This window comes from Trichomycterus rosablanca, chromosome 25 (assembly GCF_030014385.1).
Source record: "Trichomycterus rosablanca isolate fTriRos1 chromosome 25, fTriRos1.hap1, whole genome shotgun sequence".
Classification (NCBI taxonomy): Eukaryota; Metazoa; Chordata; class Actinopteri; order Siluriformes; family Trichomycteridae; genus Trichomycterus; species Trichomycterus rosablanca.
The window spans coordinates 17,137,065-17,159,090 of NC_086012.1; the positions used below are offsets into that span (position 1 = coordinate 17,137,065).

The 22,026-nt window shown below is 42.1% G+C and overlaps 1 protein-coding gene across 1 annotated transcript; it reads left to right on the forward strand.

The window, feature by feature from the left end:
• Window positions 1–7,763: 7,763 nt before the first annotated feature.
• si:ch1073-184j22.1 (erythroferrone) lies at window positions 7,764–17,144 on the forward strand. Its single transcript, XM_062988121.1, has 8 exons — window positions 7,764–8,237; window positions 9,225–9,341; window positions 10,166–10,280; window positions 13,612–13,739; window positions 14,959–15,070; window positions 15,998–16,088; window positions 16,368–16,446; window positions 16,653–17,144. The coding sequence occupies exons 1-8, from the start codon at window positions 8,100–8,102 to the stop codon at window positions 16,749–16,751; spliced, it is 879 nt and encodes a 292-aa protein (XP_062844191.1). The 5' UTR covers window positions 7,764–8,099; the 3' UTR covers window positions 16,752–17,144.
• Window positions 17,145–22,026: the final 4,882 nt, after the last annotated feature.

The window sequence follows — 22,026 nt, forward strand, 5'->3', positions numbered from 1 at the left end:
GTATGTGTTGTGATTTGTTCTTATGTGTATAACCAAACCACGGTTGGAAATCCATCAGGGGGCTGCACGGTGGCTTGATGGGTAGCACTGTCGCCTCAGCAAGAAGGTCCTGGGTTCGATTCCCAGGTGGAGCGCTCCGAGTCCTTTCTGTGTGGAGTTTGCATGTTCTCCCCATGTCTGTGTGGGTTTCCTCCTACAGTCTAAAACATGCAAGTGAAGTGGAGATACAAAATTGTCCATGATTGTTTGACATGAAAGATTTGGGCTGATTAATCCTTTAATGGGTAATTACCTGTCCGGTCACGAATGAAACCACAAAGTGTGTAAAACACGACATTAAAATCCTAATAAATTCATAAATAAATGAGTGTGGAGTTACCCTGTACTGGACTTTCCTTTCGTTATGCACACGTGCTTGTTTTCACACTGCAGTTTTACCCTTTACACTCATAAACGACCTGGTACGTCAGAACGAATTCCACCGGGATGAACGGGGTCACCGTGGGCCACACAGTGTGACTTTTTGAGGAAGCTGACTCGGCTTTGTGGCTCTAGTTAACCAGTATCGGCTCTTTTGCTGGGTTGACCTGGAAGTGCGGACAGTGGACGTATCGACTGTCTGTGTACCTGCTGAGAATCGTTCGACTACACCAGGCTGTTATAATCTAATCGAACCGCTTTGTTGTATTTCATTGAAGCATCAACAGGACAAATTTTACTCTTAAAATGAGTTCTTTCAACGTTGGATTAAACATGAGATCTGCCGTCCAGCACAGTTCAGTCTAAACCAAGGGAAGCTTCACAGCGAGGTCCTGGGTCCTTACTGTGTGGAGTTCGCATGTTCTCTCCGTGTCTGTGTGGGTTTCCTTCGGGAGCTCCGGTTTCCTCCCACAGTCCAAAGACGTGCAGTCAGGTGAACTGGAGATACAAAATTGTCCATGACTGTGTTAGATGTTAAAAACTTGAACTCATGAATCCTGTGTAATCAGTAATTACACAAACCGAAGTGTGTAAAACAGGACTTTAAAATCCTAATAAATAAATAAATAACTAAACTGGCTGTGAAAAGTGTGAAATCTCGGTCACGTGGACCAGACCAGCGTCGCTCGGGCGTGACTGGTGTTCAGAACAGTCCTCACTTCCTCTGAGATCTGTGTGAGGGGGAAATCCAGGCTGCAGCGATGCATTTACGCTCGTTTAAATGATGCAACGTTCTGCAGGGTTGCATCAGCTTTGTTTGTTCATAACATGCTTTTAGAAGTCGGTTATACTCGTGCAGTGCTGCTGCATGTCCTAAATCCTTCAGGGAGACTTAATATGAGAAATTACAATTAAAGAAGGGCGAGATTCATTTGTCACTTCACAATTTGATGCTGTTCCCTTTTCGGGTTTAATGCTACATATTAAATTGATGTTTTGTTATTAAAATCTGAATAAGTAGCACTATTTCATCAGTAGACAGGAAATGCTCTTGGCCTGCACGTCTATTCTGAAAGTCTAGAGTTGTTAGCTTTTGAGGTGCACCTTTAAAAACCTAATAATGACTTGTTTGCTTGTTGGGGTATTTAAATCACCATAAATAGTTTCACTTTTACACTGTATGGCCAGAAGTATGTGCATGTCTGACTGGTATCTTGTTGTAAGATAATGTAAGAGATAAATAGTGTTGTTTCACTACTGCTGGAATCCAGGGTTTCGAATCCTTGGCGGTGCTATCGACCGGTTGGGCATCTGCATACATACTTGATTGGCTAAATCTGAAAGGGAGGGAGGGAGGGAGGGAGGGAGGGAGGTGGGCAGCCGGGCAGCCAAAGCCCTGCAATAGGTAAGTGTCTTGTTCAGGGTTTGGTTCTGCTTTGCACCCAGTGATTCTGGAAAACTGGACTCACTGTGACCCTGATCAGCATAAAGCAGAGGTAATGACATGAAAATGAAATAAATATACATGTAGAAAAGTGTGATTGAATGACTGCTGGAGGTGAAATCCTTAAACCAGTGAAACCAGTGACATCATGGAGTTCCAGTAGCTAACACTGGAGGGCGCTGTGATCCAGTGCATCAGCGAAACAGGACTCCCCTGACTTGCATCTCCATACTATGTATAACATACTCAGATTTGAACTTATGACCATTCAGTGTATTTTTCAGGATTTTCAAGATTCAGGTTTGGAGTGTGTCTGTGAGGATCTGTGGCGCCCAGGGTAACATTCATTCAGGAACAGGAAAGAGACCTTCCCAAATGATTAGGAGAGGTGTCTACATACTTTTTGCTTTTAATATGTGCAAACCTTTGAAAGTCATGGTGTTTTGAGACTATCTGTGGTGTCTAGAGCTCAAACTTAAACCTAAAGGCCAACTTAAATATTCTGCTTGTACCAAGGATGTGGTGCCAGTCCTGGGCAGCAGGTGGCAGCAGTACACTGTTCAGGAGGAGGAACTTCGGCATTTAGTAGACGCTTTTATCCAAAGTGACTTACAGTACTGGGACAGTATATTGTCTAAGCAATTGAGGGTTAAGGGCCTTGCTCAAGGGCCCAACAGTGGCAACCTGGCAGTGGTGAGGCTTGAACCAGCGACCTTTTAAGTATTAGTCCAGTACCCTATCCAGCATTCAGTCAAAGTCCTGTGTTTTTGACACCCGAACATCTTGCCACGTAGACTCGGTCTTTATTTTTATTTTGGAACATGACTATGGGGATTTTCTAGCAAAACTGCTGTTGCACTCACTCCTACTTCAGCCATCTGCTCTTTCTCCTATAGTAAAGCATTTATGCACATGGGGCACCACAGAATGTCATTGTACACCGAGTGCTGAAGCAATATCAGATTTACCCCCAATGTGTCCGGGCACTAAAAGCAAATTCTCTCCACACTAATGGATTATAAACGGATCGTGATCTCCATCAGTTCCATGAAATAAAAGCGCTCGAGAGAAAATACACTCCTACATTTCTGTTCCGGGTAATTTGCTAAAGCTGCAGGAACGCGAGTCTGGTGTCTCCGAGGCGAGCGGCGCATCTCGCACGTGGTGTAGTCGCTCCGATTATCATTGTTTCCAATCCTGGAAAAATACAAATCTAGACTAGACTAAATAACACAGAGACGCGACCTGCCATTTTCCAAACGCAGGTTTCCAGGCGCTCATAATCTTAATTATTCTCAGGCCGCCTTCGTCCAGACGGTGATTGTTCTGGAGAGGAGGCTGCGAGCCGAGCGCCGCCTCGCCTCGAACGTTCCTTTGAAGCCGTGGAACCCGTGGAATTCTCAGCCAAAGCTGGCATCGACTATTAATAAAAAGCAGATGCGGAACAGGTCAACATTTGAGCCCAACGGTTTATAAAATGAGAAGTGAAGCGCGGGCGAGGTGGGCTCGTTTCTGTTTGTTTTATTTACGCGGTGCCATGCCTCCGACTGGCGGCGCGTCTTGAGGCACGGCATGCCAACGCGTACGTGATTTGTTTGCATTTCTTCCAGGATGATTCAGGACTCGTTCTCGCTAAATTTCAGTTCAGACGTTTCCAGTGTTCTGTTCTGTCTGGCCCTGATCCACGGCAGTGTGAAGAAATGTAGGCCCTGGAGTCCACCAGTCTCTGGTATGTCAAGTGCCTGCTGGATACTGGCATACAGGGCTACCTTGGCAGGCGTATTGGCAGAAGATGTGCTTAGGCATCCAGTACAGACTCATCACCGCCAGCTCATCCCGCTACAAACTGAATCATGTATTTAGACAGCAGAAAAGCTGAGAGGAGACGAGAAACTATTGGTCGGCCGATAGCACAGCATAGATTAAACAGCTCATTAGCCCAGCATTCAGTTTCTCCTCATATCGCTTCTAGAAAAATAAAAGTGTTTTAATCTCATTATTACATGAGTTTGTTGTACACCATACTTTATAACCATTGGCATTATTATGTCTATATTTATTATTTATTTATTAGGATTTTAAAGTCATATTTTACACACTTTAATTACATTCATGACAGGACAGGTAGGTACTGGTTACACCAGATTCATCAGTTCAAGTTCAATATCAAGAAGCAAGAAGTTCCTGGGTTCGATCCCCGGGTGGGGCGGTCCGGGTCCTTTCTGTGTGGAGTTTGCATGTTCTCCCAGTGTCTGTGTGGGTTTCCACCGGGAGCTCCGGTTTCCTCCCACAGTCCAAAAACATGCAGTCAGGTTAATTGGAGACACTGAATTGCCCTATAAGTGAATGAGTGTGTATGTGTGTGTGTGTGCCCTGCGATGAACTGGCGTCCCGTCCAGGGTGTTACTGTGTGCCTTGCGCCCATTGAAAAGCTGGGATAGGCTCCAGCACCCCCTTGCGACCCTAATTGGATAAGCGGATAAGAAAATGAATGAATGAATGGGTCGTGACCCTTGGGTGTGTCATGAGCCTAAAAAAATGGGTCGCAGAAAAAAAATAATAACCTTGGGGGCTTATTATTACATTTTGTAAACCACAGTGGGACCAGATTTGTGTTTTGTTTTGATGCATCGTTTGTATTGCCTGGGTCGCAGTAAAAATCATGGGTCACTTGTTTTGTGCATTATTAGTTTCACTACAATTATATGCAAAGTTGAGCGTTTAAAATTAATTTTTGCACACAATATTTGTATCATCAGCATTTTTATTTATCTTTATTTATATGAATGGAGTCAGGTCATCATGATTTCTGTGGCACCTGTTGACCAAATAATATTAAACCGACGTTTGAAATCAGCCAGATTGTGTTTGGATGGTTTTTGCTGTCTGAATGAACGGGCACACACCTCCAAGGGACTCCAGTTGCCAGAAGTCTAAAAACATAAACAAATAAATGCAGATGAGTCTGCAGTTTGTGCCCAGCAAGCTGTGAGAACCTGGGAACATGGGTTCTAACCTCCCAGGGAAAACATGCAAAACTCCTTACAGACAGTGATAATAACAATATTATCGAACTGTCCCTAAAAGAGCACGAATAACAGCATTACTGTAATGAATGGAAACCGTGTTTACGTCTCTAAACCAAACTAAACAAACAAACCAAACAAAAACACGTCTCTTATGTGTGTGTGATTTATAGCAGAGCTCCGGTAGCCAGAACGGCCCAATTAATGCTCATAAAATATTCCATTTAACAGCCTTGTTTATAAACTGAGAAGCACAAACACATTTGACTCAGCTTTTGGCTGGAGCTGCTCGATTCGTTCACCTGCATGCACACACACACACACACACACACACACACACCAGGCAGAAAGACACAAAAACATAACACACACACCAGGCAGAAAGACACAAAACATACCGCACACACACACACACACCAGGCAGAAAGGCATAAAAACATACCACACACACACACACACAACAGGCAGAAAGACACAAACACATACCTCTCTCTCTCTCTCTCTCTCTCTCTCTCTCTCTCTCTCTCTCTCTCTCACACACACACACACACACAACAAAACAGAGCAATAAAGAAACTTAAAGAAATGGTTTTACCTTTTATTATTTCTTCACCATGAACCCTAGTGGTTGAGGTACTGGGCTACTGATCAGAAGGTTGCTGGCTCTATCCCTGCCACTATTGGGCTCCTGAGCCACCCTTTATTGCTGGCATTGTATTCAGTCACAATTGTGAGTTGGATAAAGCCTCTGCTAAATAATGTAAAGTAAATAAATAAATCTGATGTTAATAAAGTGTTTAGTGATTCTGATCTTCACCTGCCTACAGAAACAACTGTAAACAACTAAATTCCACATACTTTTGAGGAGTGTCTACATACTTTTGACCATATAGTGTATTTGTAATAATTTGTAATAAAAAGCAAGAATGATGTAATGTTGACCGGTGCTTGCATAAGCTAAGACAAGAAGGACAGAGTGATAAAGGATGAGGTGTGGCAGGTTGTGCTAAAACATCCTCAACTGCAGGATCCAGCATATCTAACGTCCGCACTGGTGCCCCGCCCAGAATGTCCTGCACTGTTTAGAAGCATACTGGGATGAACTGGTAAACTGCATTACAAGTATAAAGTGAATGAATTTAAACAAGCTGCTTTAAAACCCATCTATTCATCTACACTACATGGACAGAAGTATTGGGACACCCTGTCTAATTACTGACTTGCTTTTGCAAACAGGTGTAATATATGCCTCCAAGATTGCAGCAAGGGTTTAGGGAAGACCCTTTCTTGTTCCAGCCAATGACAAGCGACAAGTGACACTGTCCACGGTTGAACAAGCTTTACGTTGCCATGTGGCTGCTAGAAGAAAAAGAACCCTGTTTTAAGTCTGTGGTACCTTAAAGCAACACCGCAACCCTCACCAGGAACGGTAGACAGTAGATGAGCATTAAAAGTTTCTGTATGAAGAATTAAACTGTACTTTGACAGGTTCCCAATAGAATCTGATATGGATTTGCAATAAGCACTAGGACCCAGAGGCCTGTGTGAAAATAGAGGAACGAGACAAATACAGGACTGGAAAGAGAATCAGACCCAGAAATGCACGAGCAGTCAGACAGGATGAAAGTAAACTGGGCTGAAATGAGGGATGGCAGCTGTAGAGAGACAGACTGGTAGCTCAAGATTCACGACCTGATAGGCAGCAGAGGGAGGAGTGTTTGGATGAAAGGAGGAGGGATCTGAGGGATCCAGGGAGCTTAAAAAGACCAGAGTGAGTAAGAGCCTCCGAGTCTCAGAGCTTTGGAACCTACCAGGACTGGACAGGAGAAATGAATCAGGATTCTTGAGGATTTGCGCAGACGGACTGTAGGGGCACAGAGAGAGCGAGGAGGAACTAAACAGAGAACCCACCCACTGAGCAAGTGTACCACACACACCAAGTTCATCAGAGCCAGTCACGCCGCCAGCGAGCCGTGAAGCTGCCTAATCATTCCACAACACTGCCACACATGGTGTATTTACAGAACGCTCGCTCCAGGACTCATAACTCATAACAGCTCGACACCAGAGTTTAGACTACAGCCAGAAGGCATACTGAATGCAGATTGAGTTTGGAGGGAGAAGAAAGAGGTTTGGTCCTGTGCACAACAGGCTGGAGATGAAATGCTCACGCTGGTGCTGAGATCCTGGACTAAACCCCAGCACCACTACAGAATGTACAATCACAGTTCGGAATAAGGAGCATCTATGGACCACAAACTTCTATTTTATCACTTTAAAAACCATTGCAGGGTCTCATCAGGAGCTTCTACAGCGTGAGGACTTGAAGAATCATCTCCAAGGCATTGGAGCTTTTATGGAGCATTTATTACTGAGGAACATCCAAGAACTATATAACCGTGGATCCATTTGTGAGGTACAGTTGCTCATCTAAACTGTTCATGAGGAACTGAGAAGTCTGAGAAGTCTGAAGTCCATCACAATCATCAATTAGGAACATCAAGAAAACCTGAGGATTAAAACCATCACAGTATTTACTCTAAACTTTCTTCTTCATTTTTCTTCTGTTTTAAAGCCATCGTGGAAACATCTACCAAACAAGGAACCGAACCTCCATCTCTGAGGTATCTTCTCCTGCTTTTCAATAGTTCTGGTGCATACTAAGGAGCTCATACTGACTAGAGAACTGATGAATCATCTACATAATATCCGCTTCCTGTCTGTTCCATCACAGTGATGAGTGACGAGAGTCTAGGATTTAAAGAACGAATATAAGAGTCGATCAAGGAACTGAAGCTTCAGCTTTAAAAACAAACGAGCCACCACATCACTGAATTATCCTGAGTTAATCTCAATGATTATTAAGAAGCTTTTTAACCAACTGAAGATCTGATGGTGACCAAGAAGGTACCTTTTGCTTTTTGAGGAGTATTTATAGATAAAGACTGAAGATCAGTCTCTGACCACAAAATCTAAATCTTAAAACCTTCATAAGCATTGAGGACAACGGTCTAGTGTTTGAAGAACCAAGGAGCTTCGGTTGGAGTATTACTGAGAAGCATCTTCATACCAAGTACCTGAGGATCCTCCTTGCTAGAGCTGCAATATTTATTCTCTCCGAAACCCAAAAAAACTTGTAGTCTCTCTGTGCTGGGATGGGACCTGAACACTAGGGAACCGTGTCAAGCTCTGCTCTGTAACCCCACACCATGTTGACCTGGCGTAGGCCGAACGGGCATCTGCTGCCCCTGGTCCTGAGCCTTGTACTCATCAGCTGTGCCGCCCGGGAGAGTCATGAGGTTCTGAAGTTTGATGAAGACAGTGACTCGGTGAGCACGGAGAGTCCTGTAAGTACCATCCACACACACACATGTTCTCCACCTGCTGTGTGTTAGCACAAGGGCTATGAATCCTCCTAGATATGATATATTGAATTTAATTGCATGTGCATATGATACACATCATACACAGATGAGCCAAAACAGTTTGTGTTTCTGTCTGGGGTGGGGAGGTATCCTCACCTCACACCTAGAGTGTCCAGGTTGCATTGGAACCATCTCAACTTTGACCAGGATGAAGTGCCTATCAAGCAGTAGCTTCCATCCTACCACTTCATAAAGGTCTGATTTACGGAGATCTGCAGAAATGTTTGTCCATCCAACAGGTTCTCCCATCTCTCAACAAGACATTTGGAGCTAGTTTAGAGTGACCATTGGGTTCTTTCTTACCTCCTTTACCAAGGATGCCCAATTTGGCAGGACGGCTAATTGTAGGAAAGTTCAAAGTTGTGTCAAGCTTCTTGTGTTTCAGAATGGTTGAGGCCTCGCTGGTCCTGAGAACTCTTAAAGCATTCAGTATTATTTTATACCCTTTTTACCCTTGACCATCAGTGTAAATTGTGACCCTTTATGGACCTAGGTGCCTTTTCAAACTACAGTATGTCCAGCCAGTCGTGTTCTAGATCATTCTCAATAGAATTAAAGCAAACAGGATGCACCAAACTCCAAACCATTTTATTTATGAGTTATTATGAATGTTTAAGCATGGATTGTTTGCTAAACTGGCAACTGAATTCATGTAAAATGAAGCCCACAACACAATAAAGTAAATACCAAGTCAAGCAATCTGAATATTTAATTAATTCACAGTCTGTACAAGTAATTCTAGCTAAATGTTTGACAGTAATAGAGAAATGAAATTGCTTCATACTAAATTACGGTTCCCAGCTTTGCAAAACATGCCATTATTTTTGATAGACATGCCACAAGGAATTCTGGGGTGTTTCCACAATTATGACGGATTGATTGGTAACAATATGAACGTTTCTTCACCAGGAGATCATGTCCTCAGACGTGGATATTTCTAGTCCTCACAATACCTGGATAATCTTCAGGGACAACTCCAATAACAGCGGCAGCAGGAAGCCCAAACAGAATAAAAGAACCTCAAAGGTGAGTTTCTAAATGTTTTTTGAACATAGTGTAGAATTAAACCTTATCTAGTTAGTGGCTTTGACTATTTCACTACAAAATTTTATATATTGATGGGTCATGCTGCAGAGTTGTGTGGAATCAGTGTGGTACTGACACAGGATGCCACTTTCTGCCCTGCTAAAGCTGCCATGGTCACTCCAAGTGCTGTTGGTGTAAAGGAGAAACTTCTAGAAGCAACACCAGCCCGTCATTGGCAGCCCTTAGTTCTGTTTATCAAGGGTTGAATTGATTGGGTTCTTCTAACATTCTTATACAAGACAAAGATCATAAAGTAAATTGACTAAAGTGGCGTAAAGCACACTGCAAGTGGTCTATAGTGATAACACTAGTTCTTCAAATGCCAAGAGAGCACTATGATGGAGAAGGAATTATAATAATCTGGAGTTGCTTTTGATATTAAGTGACTTTTAATAAGGATAAATCTTAACGTCACAGAATACAATACCACTGAAACCAGTGCTTCCAGTTTTGTGGCTCTTTCCTGTTTCAACATAAAGCAGGTTCATGAAGAAATGGTTCATTATGCAGGGTTTGGTGTAAAAGAAACCTGGCTGACCTGCACAGAGGTCAAATCATATCTCCATCCAACACGTTTGGAGTAAAATGGAATGCAGACTATGAGCAGAGGTTTTATTACACAACATTACTAATGCCTTTGTAGCTAAACCTTGCAACCATGTCTTAAATTCTAATGAAACTGAATCTAATTGAGTCTTCCCAGAAGAGTGAGGACTGTAATTTGTTCCATGTAATTGTAATTTGTTCACTTTTGATTTCTGCAGCATGGCCTTCCTGGTCCACCGGGCCCGCCTGGACCACAAGGGCCTCCTGGTCCTCCTGGTCCATTTCTATCCAACCAGGATGAAATACTGGAGGATCTTCAGGTGAAGATTAAAGGTACGAAAACGTTACAGTTCAGACATTCCTATAAAAGAAAGCAGAAATACAGTATAGACCCGCGATCATGATTCATCTGGGTCATCCTGGTGGTCAGAACCATCACAGATCCCTGTCTGGAAACCCTGTTGGTCAGTACAGTATATTTGGGTCAAAGCGTAACAGTAAGGAGGAGACAGAAACGGTATGATGTTCACCTCTGAAAAGATAAAAGCAGTGTAAGGGTGTTTTCTTAACGGTCTCAGAATCGGCCACTAGTCTGCTGTGTGGGAAAAGGCTGGACTAAAAAGTAGGCGGGGTCTTTGAGGCAGTTTACAGAGGTGGAGGAACGCTGAGATCAGCGAGACTGGCCTTACACTTAAATCCACTGAAGTACAGGTAAATAAGAAGGGGTCAGTGGACCGAGCACACGTCGGCAAATATACCCTCCTCGGACAAGACTGGGGTCCCCAGCAGCGGAAAAGTAAAATATTAGGATAAAAAGGGTGGTTTCTTAGTGGAAGATTGGGATTTTTTGCATATTTACCCTTTCACTTGCTCCACCCCGATGTTAGCCATGAAGAGGCGCAGATTAGCATCAACGTCAGCCAGATGATTCGCTGTCTGAGTCCTAACAAGTGGGTAGCACTGTTGCCTCCCAGCAAGAAGGTCCTGGGTTTGATTCCCCGGTTCCTTTCCGGGTGCTCCGGTTTCCTCCCACAGTACAAAGACGTGCAAGTGAGGTGATTTGTAGGTACTGATATTAAAAACTTAAACTGATGAATCTTGTGTAAGCAGTAACTAACTGTTCTGTCATGAATGAAAGCAAAGTGTGGAAAATCGTTAAACGTTAAAATCCTTATAAATTAATTTAATTAATTGTATTGGGTCAGTTGTAAGTGAATCTGTGCATTGGAAGCATCATATCAAAAACAAAGAACTTGAATTCTCTTCACTGTATAACAGTTATGCTTCTTTCTGTTTGCATCCATACTAGTACAGTTTCAGATGAGCGTTTATTTAACCTCAGAACTGAATAGAAAAACACCACACAGCTCAGTATTAAAACTCCTGACGAATCATTTAAGGTCATAGTTCGCCTTAGGACAGCATATCGCAGCCAGCCTGTCGTAACAGTGCGCATAACTGTGTGTAAAACAACCATGTGCATGTCTGTACAAATTAATCAGTGTCTTCTAGGAAGCAGACGGGCATTCCGGTAAAGCCAGGAACCAGAAGCCAATTTTATTTACTCACTGGCCGGGAACTGACGGGGTAGAACCCGCTCGGCTCTCGGAACAGTCTCAGCTCCTGTTCAAACGATCGTATAAGATAATTTCTGCAAGTCTGTCAGCTGCACATACTTGCTCTCAGCGGCGGTGGGCTAGCGTAACAGAACGCTGCGCCACACGAGCGCCCCGGATTTATTCTGGTCCTCGGTTGTGAATAATCTGCTGTGACTCTCGTGGCTGCGCTGGCGTCTGTACTGTAGTTTGCAAGGGCTTGCCGTTCCGTGGCAAAGCTCTCAGCACAGTTTATCTAGTCTTTGTGGAACTGATGTCTGACTGACGTGCTGTGGCCCGAGGTCTCGTGTGTGTGTGTGTGTGTGTGTGTGTGATGTTTGTATAGTCTGAATAGTTTGTTGGAAAGGCAGCGTGTCTGATGGTGGGCAGGGCCGATCCTATAATTGGTGTAATTGATTTGTACGTCAACGTTACTTGGCCAGGATCAAGAATGCCCTGGATTATGTGTGTGTGTGTGTGTGTGTGCACACGTACATATGCTTGTGAATATGGGTGCATGTAAGTTTGTGTGTATAATGGAGTATATGAGTGAGTGTGTTTATATCTAAGTGTGCGCTTGAGTTTGTGTCTGTGTATGTCAGTATGTGTGTATGTATGTGAATATGAGTGTGTGTGTGAGCTTGTGTGTATAATGGAGTATATGTGTGTGTGTTTATATGTAAGTGTGTGCTTGAATTGGTGTCTGTGTATGTCAGTATGAGTGTGTGTGTGTGCATGATTATATGAGTGTGCACGTGCATATGCGTGTAAATATGAGTGTGTGTGTGTGTGTGCATGTACGTGTGTGTAAATATGAGTGTGTGAGCTTGTGTGCATAATGAAGTATATGTGTGTGTGTGTGTGTGTGTTTATATCTAAGTGAGTGTATGCGTGTGAATATGAGTGTGTGTATAATGAAGCATATGAGTGTGTGTATGTCAGTATGAGTGTGTGTTCATATTTAAGTGTGCGCTTGAGTGTCTGTATGTCAGAATGAGTGTGTGTGAGTGTATGCATGTGAATATGAGTGTGAGCTTGTGTGTATAATGGAGTATATGTGTGTGTGTGTGTTTATATCTAAGTGAGTGTATGCGTGTGAATATGAGTGTGTATTCACGCATGTGTGTGTAAATATGAGTGTGTGTCTGTATCTAAGTGTGCACTTGAGTGTCTGTATTTCAGTATGAGTGTGTGTGTGTGTGTGTGTATGTATGTGTGTATGCATGTGAATATGAGTGTGTGTGAGCTTGTGTGTATAATGGAGTATATGTGTTTGTGTATTTAATTGTGTGCTTAAGTTTATGTCTGTGTATGTCAGTATGTGTGTGTGTGTGTGTGTGTGTGTGTGTGTGTGTGTGTAAATATGACTGAGTTTGTGTGTATAACTGAGTATATTTAATTGGGTGCTTGAGTTTGTGTCTGCGTATGTCTGTATGAGTGTGTGTGTATACATATCTGTGTGTGTGTGTCTGTATGAGTGTGTGTGTGTGTGTGTGTGTTAGTCGTGTAAGTGCTGGCAGGCCTCCAGGAGAGCAGACACAGGTCTGTTTGTGTTGGGCTTCAGTGAGCTGCAGGCTGTTCTGACAGTGGTATAAAACATAAAGGCTCTTATTCACGCCGAGGAACAGAACGGCGCCGAGGACCCGAGCGTCTTCGAGCCTTCCACGCACCCTGTCACCCACTCTCATCCACTCATCCACACTTACACTCCAAATATTTACGTCTCCACTTCACACTCGGATTGTTTAATGAGTTTAGATCCAGCCGAGTGTCAGTCAGAGAAAAGCCTGGAAGCTCCGGCTTGAACTGTTTATCCTCAGTGTTTGGAGAGGTGTGAAGTCCTGACGACTTACATCATACAGCGGTGAGAGGGTCTATTAATGAGGTATTAATGAAGCTTATTGTCTAGTGCATACTACACAACCTAAAATAACACCAAACTGCTGTACAGTGAATGCTGCACGGCTCCACACTACAGGATCAGTTGTCGTTACACATGTACAGTTCAGGTCAAAATTTGTGAACATACATCACAAAGTAATTTTAAATTCACCTCTTCTGTCCCTCAGAGATGGTCGGGAGCCAGTGTGTGCAGTGTAAACAGCCCCCTCGCGTGGCCACGGCCTTCCACAACCACCTACACCACAACCTGCTGGTGCACCGGAGGAGCCTGCAGGAGCTTCAGCCGTTCAGTAATGTGAGTTACACCCAAACACCAGCTCATTCATGCTTAAATTCACACCTTCATCATGCCTGACAATGGTTTGGGGTAAATTCACCTCACTTGCATGTCTTTGGACTGTGGGAGGAAACCGGAGCTCCCAGAGGAAACCCACACAGACACGGGGAGAACATGCAAACTCCACACGGAAAGGACTGGGACCGCCCTACCTGGGAATCAAACCCAGGACCTTCTTGCTGTGAGGCGACAGTGCTACCCACCTAGCCACCGTGCCGCCCCAACATTTATATGTGTATTCTAATCTCTTCGAACACTGCATCCTGGTCAGGGTTGCGGTGTAAGATAGGAATGCCCTAGACAAGTCGCCAATCCACAAGCTGCACACAATCCCCCACCCCCCTTTCTTTCCATACCTAGCCAATCATGTCTGTGCGGATGCCTGGCCGGCTGATATCACTGCTGAGTTTCAAACCTGGAGTTTTGTTTTCTTTTACAGTATAACGCTTCATGAACATACAGGACAAAAAGATATGCTATATGGCCAAAAGTATTTGGATGACTGACCGTGAGCTTGTCGGACGTCCCATTTCAAAAATAAATCAAAATAGAGTGAGGAAACCGGAACTCCCGGAGGAAACCCACACAGACATGGGGAGAACATGCAAACTCCACACAGAAAAGACTCGGACCACCCCACCTGGGGATCAAACCTTTGTGCCGTGTGCAGAGTTGTACAGCAGTGTGATATATTGCATGACTGGGCTATGATGTTGCCAAGAAAGCCTCAGTTGATGTTCCATTTCATTCCAAAGCTGTTCATGTAGGCTGAGGTCAAGGCTGTGTGCAGGACACTGGAGTTTCTTTAATGTCTTTATAGAACACAGTCATGCTGGAACAGGAAAGGGCCTTCCCTAAACTGTTGCTGCAAAGCTGTATGCATGTAATTCCCATTATATAACTGATTTATTACACCCGTTAGCAACTGTTGTGGCTGAAACACATGAATTCAATCATTTGAAGGCGTGTCCCAATACTTTTGTCCACTTAGTGCATTAGCAGGTTGCCCGTCTTCAGACTGGCATCTTTCTTCTTTTGTCTGTAACTGCTGAAGCACAAACCTCAGTGTGGGTTAAATAAATAACGCTTAATGAACCGCTGGCACCAACCTGAGACGTGCTGGTAATGGAAAACTGAGCTGGAATGATTTCGGTCGTTTATCCTCTGTTTCTCGAAGCCATCAGACACGGAGCAGTTTCATCAGAGAGGACAGGGCTTTAACGCCAGCAACGGGCGCTACACCGCCCCGGTATCTGGGTTCTACCAGCTCACAGCCAGTCTGATCCTGGGTAAGTTCACCAACAATACAAATCTGAAATACACACAGAATAGAATCCAATAGAACAGCATTATTTCTTATATGTTCGCTTGAAAGTTGAGCGCAGGTCAGAGCGCAGGGTCAGCAAGTGTACGCCGCCCCCGGAGCTGAAAGGGTCAAGGGCCTTACAGTGGCTGCACAGCAGAGCTGGGACTCGAACCCACAACCTTCTATTTGATACTTCTAAGCTTTACTCACTAGACTTCCACTGTCCAATGCAATGGATAATGCTATGCCTAGTGTGTAGAGCTTTGAGCTATCAATCAAAAGGTTGAAAGTTTGAATCCCAGCTCTGCCATTCAGCCACTGTTGGGCCCTTGAGCAAGGCCCTTACCTCTCTCTGCTCCAGGGGCGCCATACAATGACTGACCCTAGCATGTAGATGTATATATGACAAATAAAGGCGCTCATTTTCTAAGAACAATGCCATTTTATGCTTTTTAAATGCTACACCTATCAGAGCAGATGTAGCCTAGTGTTTAAGGTTTCGGACTAGAAATCAAAAGGTCGCTAGTTCAAGGCCCTTAACCTTTAATTGCTTGGACAATATACTGTATACTGTCACAGTACTGTAGGTCGCTTTGGAATGTCTCCTAAATGCCGAAAATGTAACTGTAGGTGCACCTTGTGGGTATTTAGTTTCTGATCACTCTGTTTACTCTGTGTCACCCCCCTGTACCCCACTTGTCCTGGGATCATCCCCTCATGTACCTATTGCATCATACTGGGTGTTGAAGCTCATGTAACGTCTGCAGCACAGTTGCATCATGTTGTACAGAGTGTGTGCTACTGTAACAGTGACTGATAAAGCTCAGAGGAGCAGGGGTGTAGTCCTAAACACCCAGCACTTACACATCCATTCATCGTGTGTGTGTGTGTGTGTGTGTGTGTGTGTTAGAATCCAGTGAGACTCAGAAGAAGAATCAGGCTCGACAGAGGGACAGTGTGAAAGCCTCCATATGTATTGAGTCTTTGTGTCAGAGTAACATGTAAGTATAACGCTGCTTAATAGACAGATTATCAGTGAACGTATACATAATATGTATAGTATAATAATTATAACTATAGCTATTCACTTTTGCTCATTACTGTTTATACTTTAGTTCATAAACCTTAATAAATAAACCATAAAAAGTCTATACTCCTCTATATTTTATCTCAAAAACCATCTGGTGTGGCACAGTGCCAAACACACCAGATAACTGAACTGTAACAGACCGGAACCCTGTCGGTAAATGCTAATGTGTGGTTGTGTGACGGTCCTGCAGGTCTCTGGAAACGGTAACAGGAGTGAATCCTACAGGAGGGGTGTTCAGCGTCCTACTGACAGGAACTCTGTACCTGCAGGTAATACTGATGTACTAATACACACACACACACACACACACAGAAAGAAGACATGTGTGGTTCTTCTCAGGCTTATGTAAATATTCAACCTCAAGTGTACTCATGACCCATGCAAGACAGTGTACAGTAGTAAGCAGACTGGCTTGCAGAAATATTAATGTGTGTGTGTGTGTGTGTGTGTGTGTGTGTGTGTGTGTGTTTTACAGACTGGAGAGTACGTATCTATTCTCATCGACAATGCCACAGGATCAGCGCTAACCATCCACCAGGGGAGCTTATTTTCCGGGATCCTTATCGGAATATAAGAACCCAATACACACACATACACACACACACACACACACAGAGTTGTCAGTGTTTGCCAAGCCACTGCTTTCTACACACATATTCCTTATCTTTTCATATCAGCAGTAACGACGATGGCACGCAGGCAGACATTCCTCTCGTCACTACCGAGCTTTATAGTAATTATCCAGGACGGGAGTTTGGCAGGATAATTATATAATAATCAAACATAATTATGCAATTTAAACATCTGTCCACAGAGATGTACCGAAATTTCTTCCATTTTGTGCTGTTTGTGTATCACAACCACCCTAAACAGGAGAAAAACCTATATAGATTTATATACAGATATTTATTTTGCTTTTTATTGGTGATGATAATTGTGAATGTTAATAAATTTTGCTGAATATGAACCTGACTGAAGTTTGGTTATTGACACACTGGGTACTGGAGGGTATTCTGTACACCTGACCTGTAAATGTGCTCACTGATTAAAACCACATACAAAAGTATTTGGGCGCCTGACTATGAGCTTGTTATTAAATGTTATTAAAACAGAGTGACCTTTTCGTGTCTTTATAGAGCACAGGGGCACAGTCATTTTGGAACAGGAAAGGGCCTTCCCTAAACTGTTGGTGCAAAGTTGATGCATTTAATTTCCTTTATATAAAACCAAAAACAACAACAACAATAATAATAGTAATAATAATAATAATAACAATAATAATAATAATAATAATAGGAATATAATAATAGTAATAGGAATAATGATAATAATAATTATAATACTAATAATAGCAATAATAATATAATAATATAGTAATAATAATACTAATAATAGCAATAATAATAAAATAATATAGTAATAATAGCAATAATAATAATAATATAGTAATAATAGCAATAATAATAATAATAATAATAATAGCAATAATAATAAAAATATGAATAATAATAATAATAATAGCAATAATAATAAAAATATGAATAATAATAATAATAATAATAATAGCTATTTGGCCTGGCTTGAATCCTTTATTTTTGACTTACATAATTATTTGCATATATTTTTTATACATTTAAAGTTTGTTTAATAGTTTATTTAGCTAAATAAGAATTTTCCTCTTCTATAAAGTACAGTTTATGATTATAAACTGTATAAACTGCATATATTTTTTATACATTTAAAGTTTGTTTAATAGTTTATTTAGCTAAATAAGAATTTTCCTCTTCTATAAAGTAAAGTTTATGATTATAAATGGTCATAATGAGTGTTACTGTAAAATAATAAAGATTAATATTAAATGAATGACAGAGCTGACTGCTAAAAGTTTAAATAAAGTCTTTCTGAACTGTGAAAGAGTTTCAGTGTGTTTGTGTATCTGCATTGTGCTGCTGTAATAAATCACTGCGTGTGTTAAACACCATCTAAATGTGTTTAAAGCTTCACTGTGTGTGTGTGTGTGTGTGTGTGTGTGTGTGTGTTTCATCTTTTTTTTTTTTTTTGGAGTGATGTGAACAGACCCACTGGGCGCTGAGTTTCAGTCCCAGCTGGTTTTTACTGTATAAAGAACTATTAAATCACAAACCGATTCTGGCAGGTTCGTTTCTACACACAGGCTTTAATCTACACGACTGATTTCTACTCTGAAGTCTCTGGTCTGGAAATGTTTAGCGCTTTCTGAGTAAATATGTTTCTGCTGGGATTAAAATGCTGTTCTGTGAGATAAAGCGATGAAGGAATGATGCGGTGAACGTGTGATTAAGTCGAGCGATCATAAATATTTCAGTTACAGTGAGGATAATAAATCAGTCTGATCTTAAACTGTGATAAAGAAACTGTTTCATTTGTACTTCATTTTTATCAGCCGCTTTATCCTGGTCAGGACTGGTTTCCCTTTCCTTCCCCTCAGACATAGCCAATCATGTCTGTGTAGACGCCAGCCGGTCGATAGCACCACTAAGATTGAATCCCAGCAGTAATGGACTAGCATAAGAGACCGCTGTGCCACATGAGCGCCCAAAATAAAGAAACTTACATTAAATCACTGGAAAACTTTCTGAAAATATAAATACAGCAGCTCAGATTATTAATTAGGTGGTGTAGAAAGTTCTACCACGTTATTTAACTTAAATTTCTCATTAGTGATTATGATTAACTGTGTCAAACTTTGTCAACATGTCAAGACGTGTGATCCAAGAACCAGTAAAATCAGATCTGCTATTGATAAGAAGCTGCTGAAGCAAGGACGATCCTGTCCAAACCCATACTGGCTTTCCATCACTGTGGGTTGAGAGTCCGCCATGCAAGAAGCATCTGCTCCAAAATAAAGGCTTGGCTGAAGTTTTTTGTTGATCATCGAGACAAAAAAGGACTTTTTGGAGAAGAGTTTTGTGGCTTATAAAGCCAACAATACTACACCTACTGTAAGACGTGGCATGGTGGTGGTGGTTTATACTCTGGCTCTTTAGAAGCTGGAATTGGTGCATCACAAACAACAACAATGAAGGGACAACGTCAAAATAAACTGGGTGTTCAAGCAAGACAGTGACCCCAAATACACCCCAAACATGGTTACTGAAAGGTCTTCAGTGCTAACAAAAGTATGTGGACGGTACTGCAAAGTGAGCATCAAATTTGGTTGAACAGATTCTGCACCGTGCCTAAAACTTGACATTTTGTCCATTATTTTTTACACGATCCAGTCAACACAATGCATCTTACTCTCTCTTTACAAGATGTAACATAAAGCCTCCACAATGGGGCGTTCACGTACAAGTTTATTTAATTATTATTATTTTTCTCTGAGACTCATTTTTCTGGACAAATAACCAAATATTCGATGTGATCTAAGTGTTTATTTGACCAGGCGGCTTTTATCATTTATTAAAGAAGAACAAAAAGAACCCCAAGGCTACCAAGTGTCTGTAAACTTTTAAATTCAGCTTTATTAGACGAGGTGTGTTACTGGGTGGTAGATTTTTTAAATAAATGACACTTTGGTGGACTGCCACTGCAGAAGCACGTATTTACCCCAAAAAATGAGGTCTGTGGACTGTGTTCTGCCGGGGGATTGAGATGAGGTCATCATGCTCAAATAGTGGCGCCTGCTGTCTGGCTCGGTGCCCCGCTCTCTCAACACACACACACACACACACACACACGGATCAACTCTCAGGGAAATATCTTAAAACCATTTGTTGTACGAGCGCTTCAGCACAGAAGAACTGTCAAATAACGTGCAGAAAGATAAATGATCCCATCATAAGCACATGGTTATTTACTGCTGAAAACATACACTCACTAAACACACACACACACACACACACACACACGCTGCTTTCTACATGGCCCATGTTTGCCAGTCTGTTTCTTGTTAATTGCACATGATGACAGACTTTCAGCATCAAATAAATTGTATTTATTTTTGGGATGAATTAGCGACTTTCCATGCACGGCATTACGACTCTCGTCTCTCTCTTTTCTCAGCACATTCCACCACGACGGCCTCCATCTCCACTCTCAGACAATAGACTGGTGCCAAAGTACATATTGACTGACACGCCTGATTTTTTAAATAGCCTTAAAATAACTGTGATGCAAAAATGACAAATTATATTTTGAGCAGACGCTGGAAAGTCAGTGGAGGGTGACGTACTGCGGTGCTATTTTTGAACCAACTCTTCAAATTAAGTTTTCTACACTACAGGCTTGAGTTGTGTATGTATAGAGTACGCAGACTGGCCATGCCGATTGAAATGGGGTGCATGAAGTCAAGCGCACAGCCTTGCAACCACCATAGACACACAAAGGCTTGAGAGTGAGTTGTTCTACAGAAAGCACTTTCATCCTGGCACTGTGATAGAACATCAATCTTTACAAAAATTACATTTTAAATTAAATTTGAGCTCCATTAGTCTAATCTTTTGTTATTGTGAAGTAGAAAAAGCTCTAAGGTGGAACCAAAAAGCTTCTCACACTGGATAATCTGTATCTGTGCACCAGCGCTGAGCACTAATGCATCAGCAATTCAACCAGCCATTATTTATCCTTATTAGAATTAGAACCTTATTAGGTGGGCACTTGGGTAGCACAGTGTTCTATTACACTATTACATCATTGCTCAGATCCAGGTTCGAGTCTCAGTGGTGCTATCGGTCATCCGGGAGACCACACAGATATGATTGACTATGTCTGGGAAGTGATAGAAAGCCTGCAATGGACTGGTGTCCTGTCCTGGGTATTACTGCCTTGTGTCAAGTGTTTCCTTGACCAGAACAAAGCACTCTATAAAGATGAAATAAAGGAGAACTCTGTTAGTTGCCTTTTATTGCTTTGGAAACTTACCTCCGCACATTTTTAAGTAGTCACTTCAAGTTCTTCTATATATATTTATATTTATATTCATATTACACACATTTACATGTATTTTAGATGTTCATAACAATATAACAAAACACATAACATTGTTTTCAAAGGGAACACTTTAGCGTAAATAACTACACACTATGTGTGTAATTTTGTCTAGCAGCTCTTACGGTCTGTATCGTTTTTTAGGGATTTTCACGTTCTTTTCAGTTTTTACCACCCTTTTCCAAGGGGATCAATAAAGTCTTATCTCATATGGCAAGTCTGGCAGAAACTAACCCATGATGGTGAGCAGAAACATCAGTCAGCAAAAGACGTGAGTTATTCCATGACAGCAGGTTGTTGTCACCAAAGATTCTTCATGCTTGATGGGTAGCGCTGTCGCCAAACAGCAAGAAGGTCCTGGGTTCGATTCCCAGGTGGGCCGGTCTGGTTCCTTTCTGTGTGGAGTTTGCATGTTCTCCCCGTGTCTGTGTGGGTTTCCTCCGGGAGCTCCGGTTTCCTCCCACAGTCAGGTTAACTGGAGATACCAAATTATCCATGACTGTGTTTGACATTAAACTTGTGAACTGATGAATCTTGTATAAGCAGTAACTACCTGTCCTGTCATTAATGTAACCACAGTGTGTAAAACATGACTGTAAAATCCTAATAAATAAATAAATAAATACAAACTTTTCATTCCTCTCACCTGTCAACCACAAAGAACCGCCAGTGTTCAGCTTCATGTTCCCACATCGCCCTCTGCTGTTATAAATATGTATTATTTTACGTAATCTAAAATATAATAATGTACGATATTAACGAGATGCTGCAATAAATCTAGTGATGCTGGGAAAACAGGTCCCACCGCAACCCTGGCCAGGATGAAGCAGTGGGAAAACGTGAAAATGACATGACATTTATAAGAAGCAAAACCCCCTGAA

Coding starts and splice junctions, on each gene's coding strand:
- si:ch1073-184j22.1 (XM_062988121.1), top strand. CDS start 8,100: ATGTTGACCTGGCGTAGGCCGAACGGGCATCTGCTGCCCCTGGTCCTG. Junction 16,089..16,367: donor TCTTTGTGTCAGAGTAACAT/GTAAGTATAACG, acceptor ACGGTCCTGCAG/GTCTCTGGAAACGGTAACAG. Junction 16,447..16,652: donor CAGGAACTCTGTACCTGCAG/GTAATACTGATG, acceptor TGTGTTTTACAG/ACTGGAGAGTACGTATCTAT.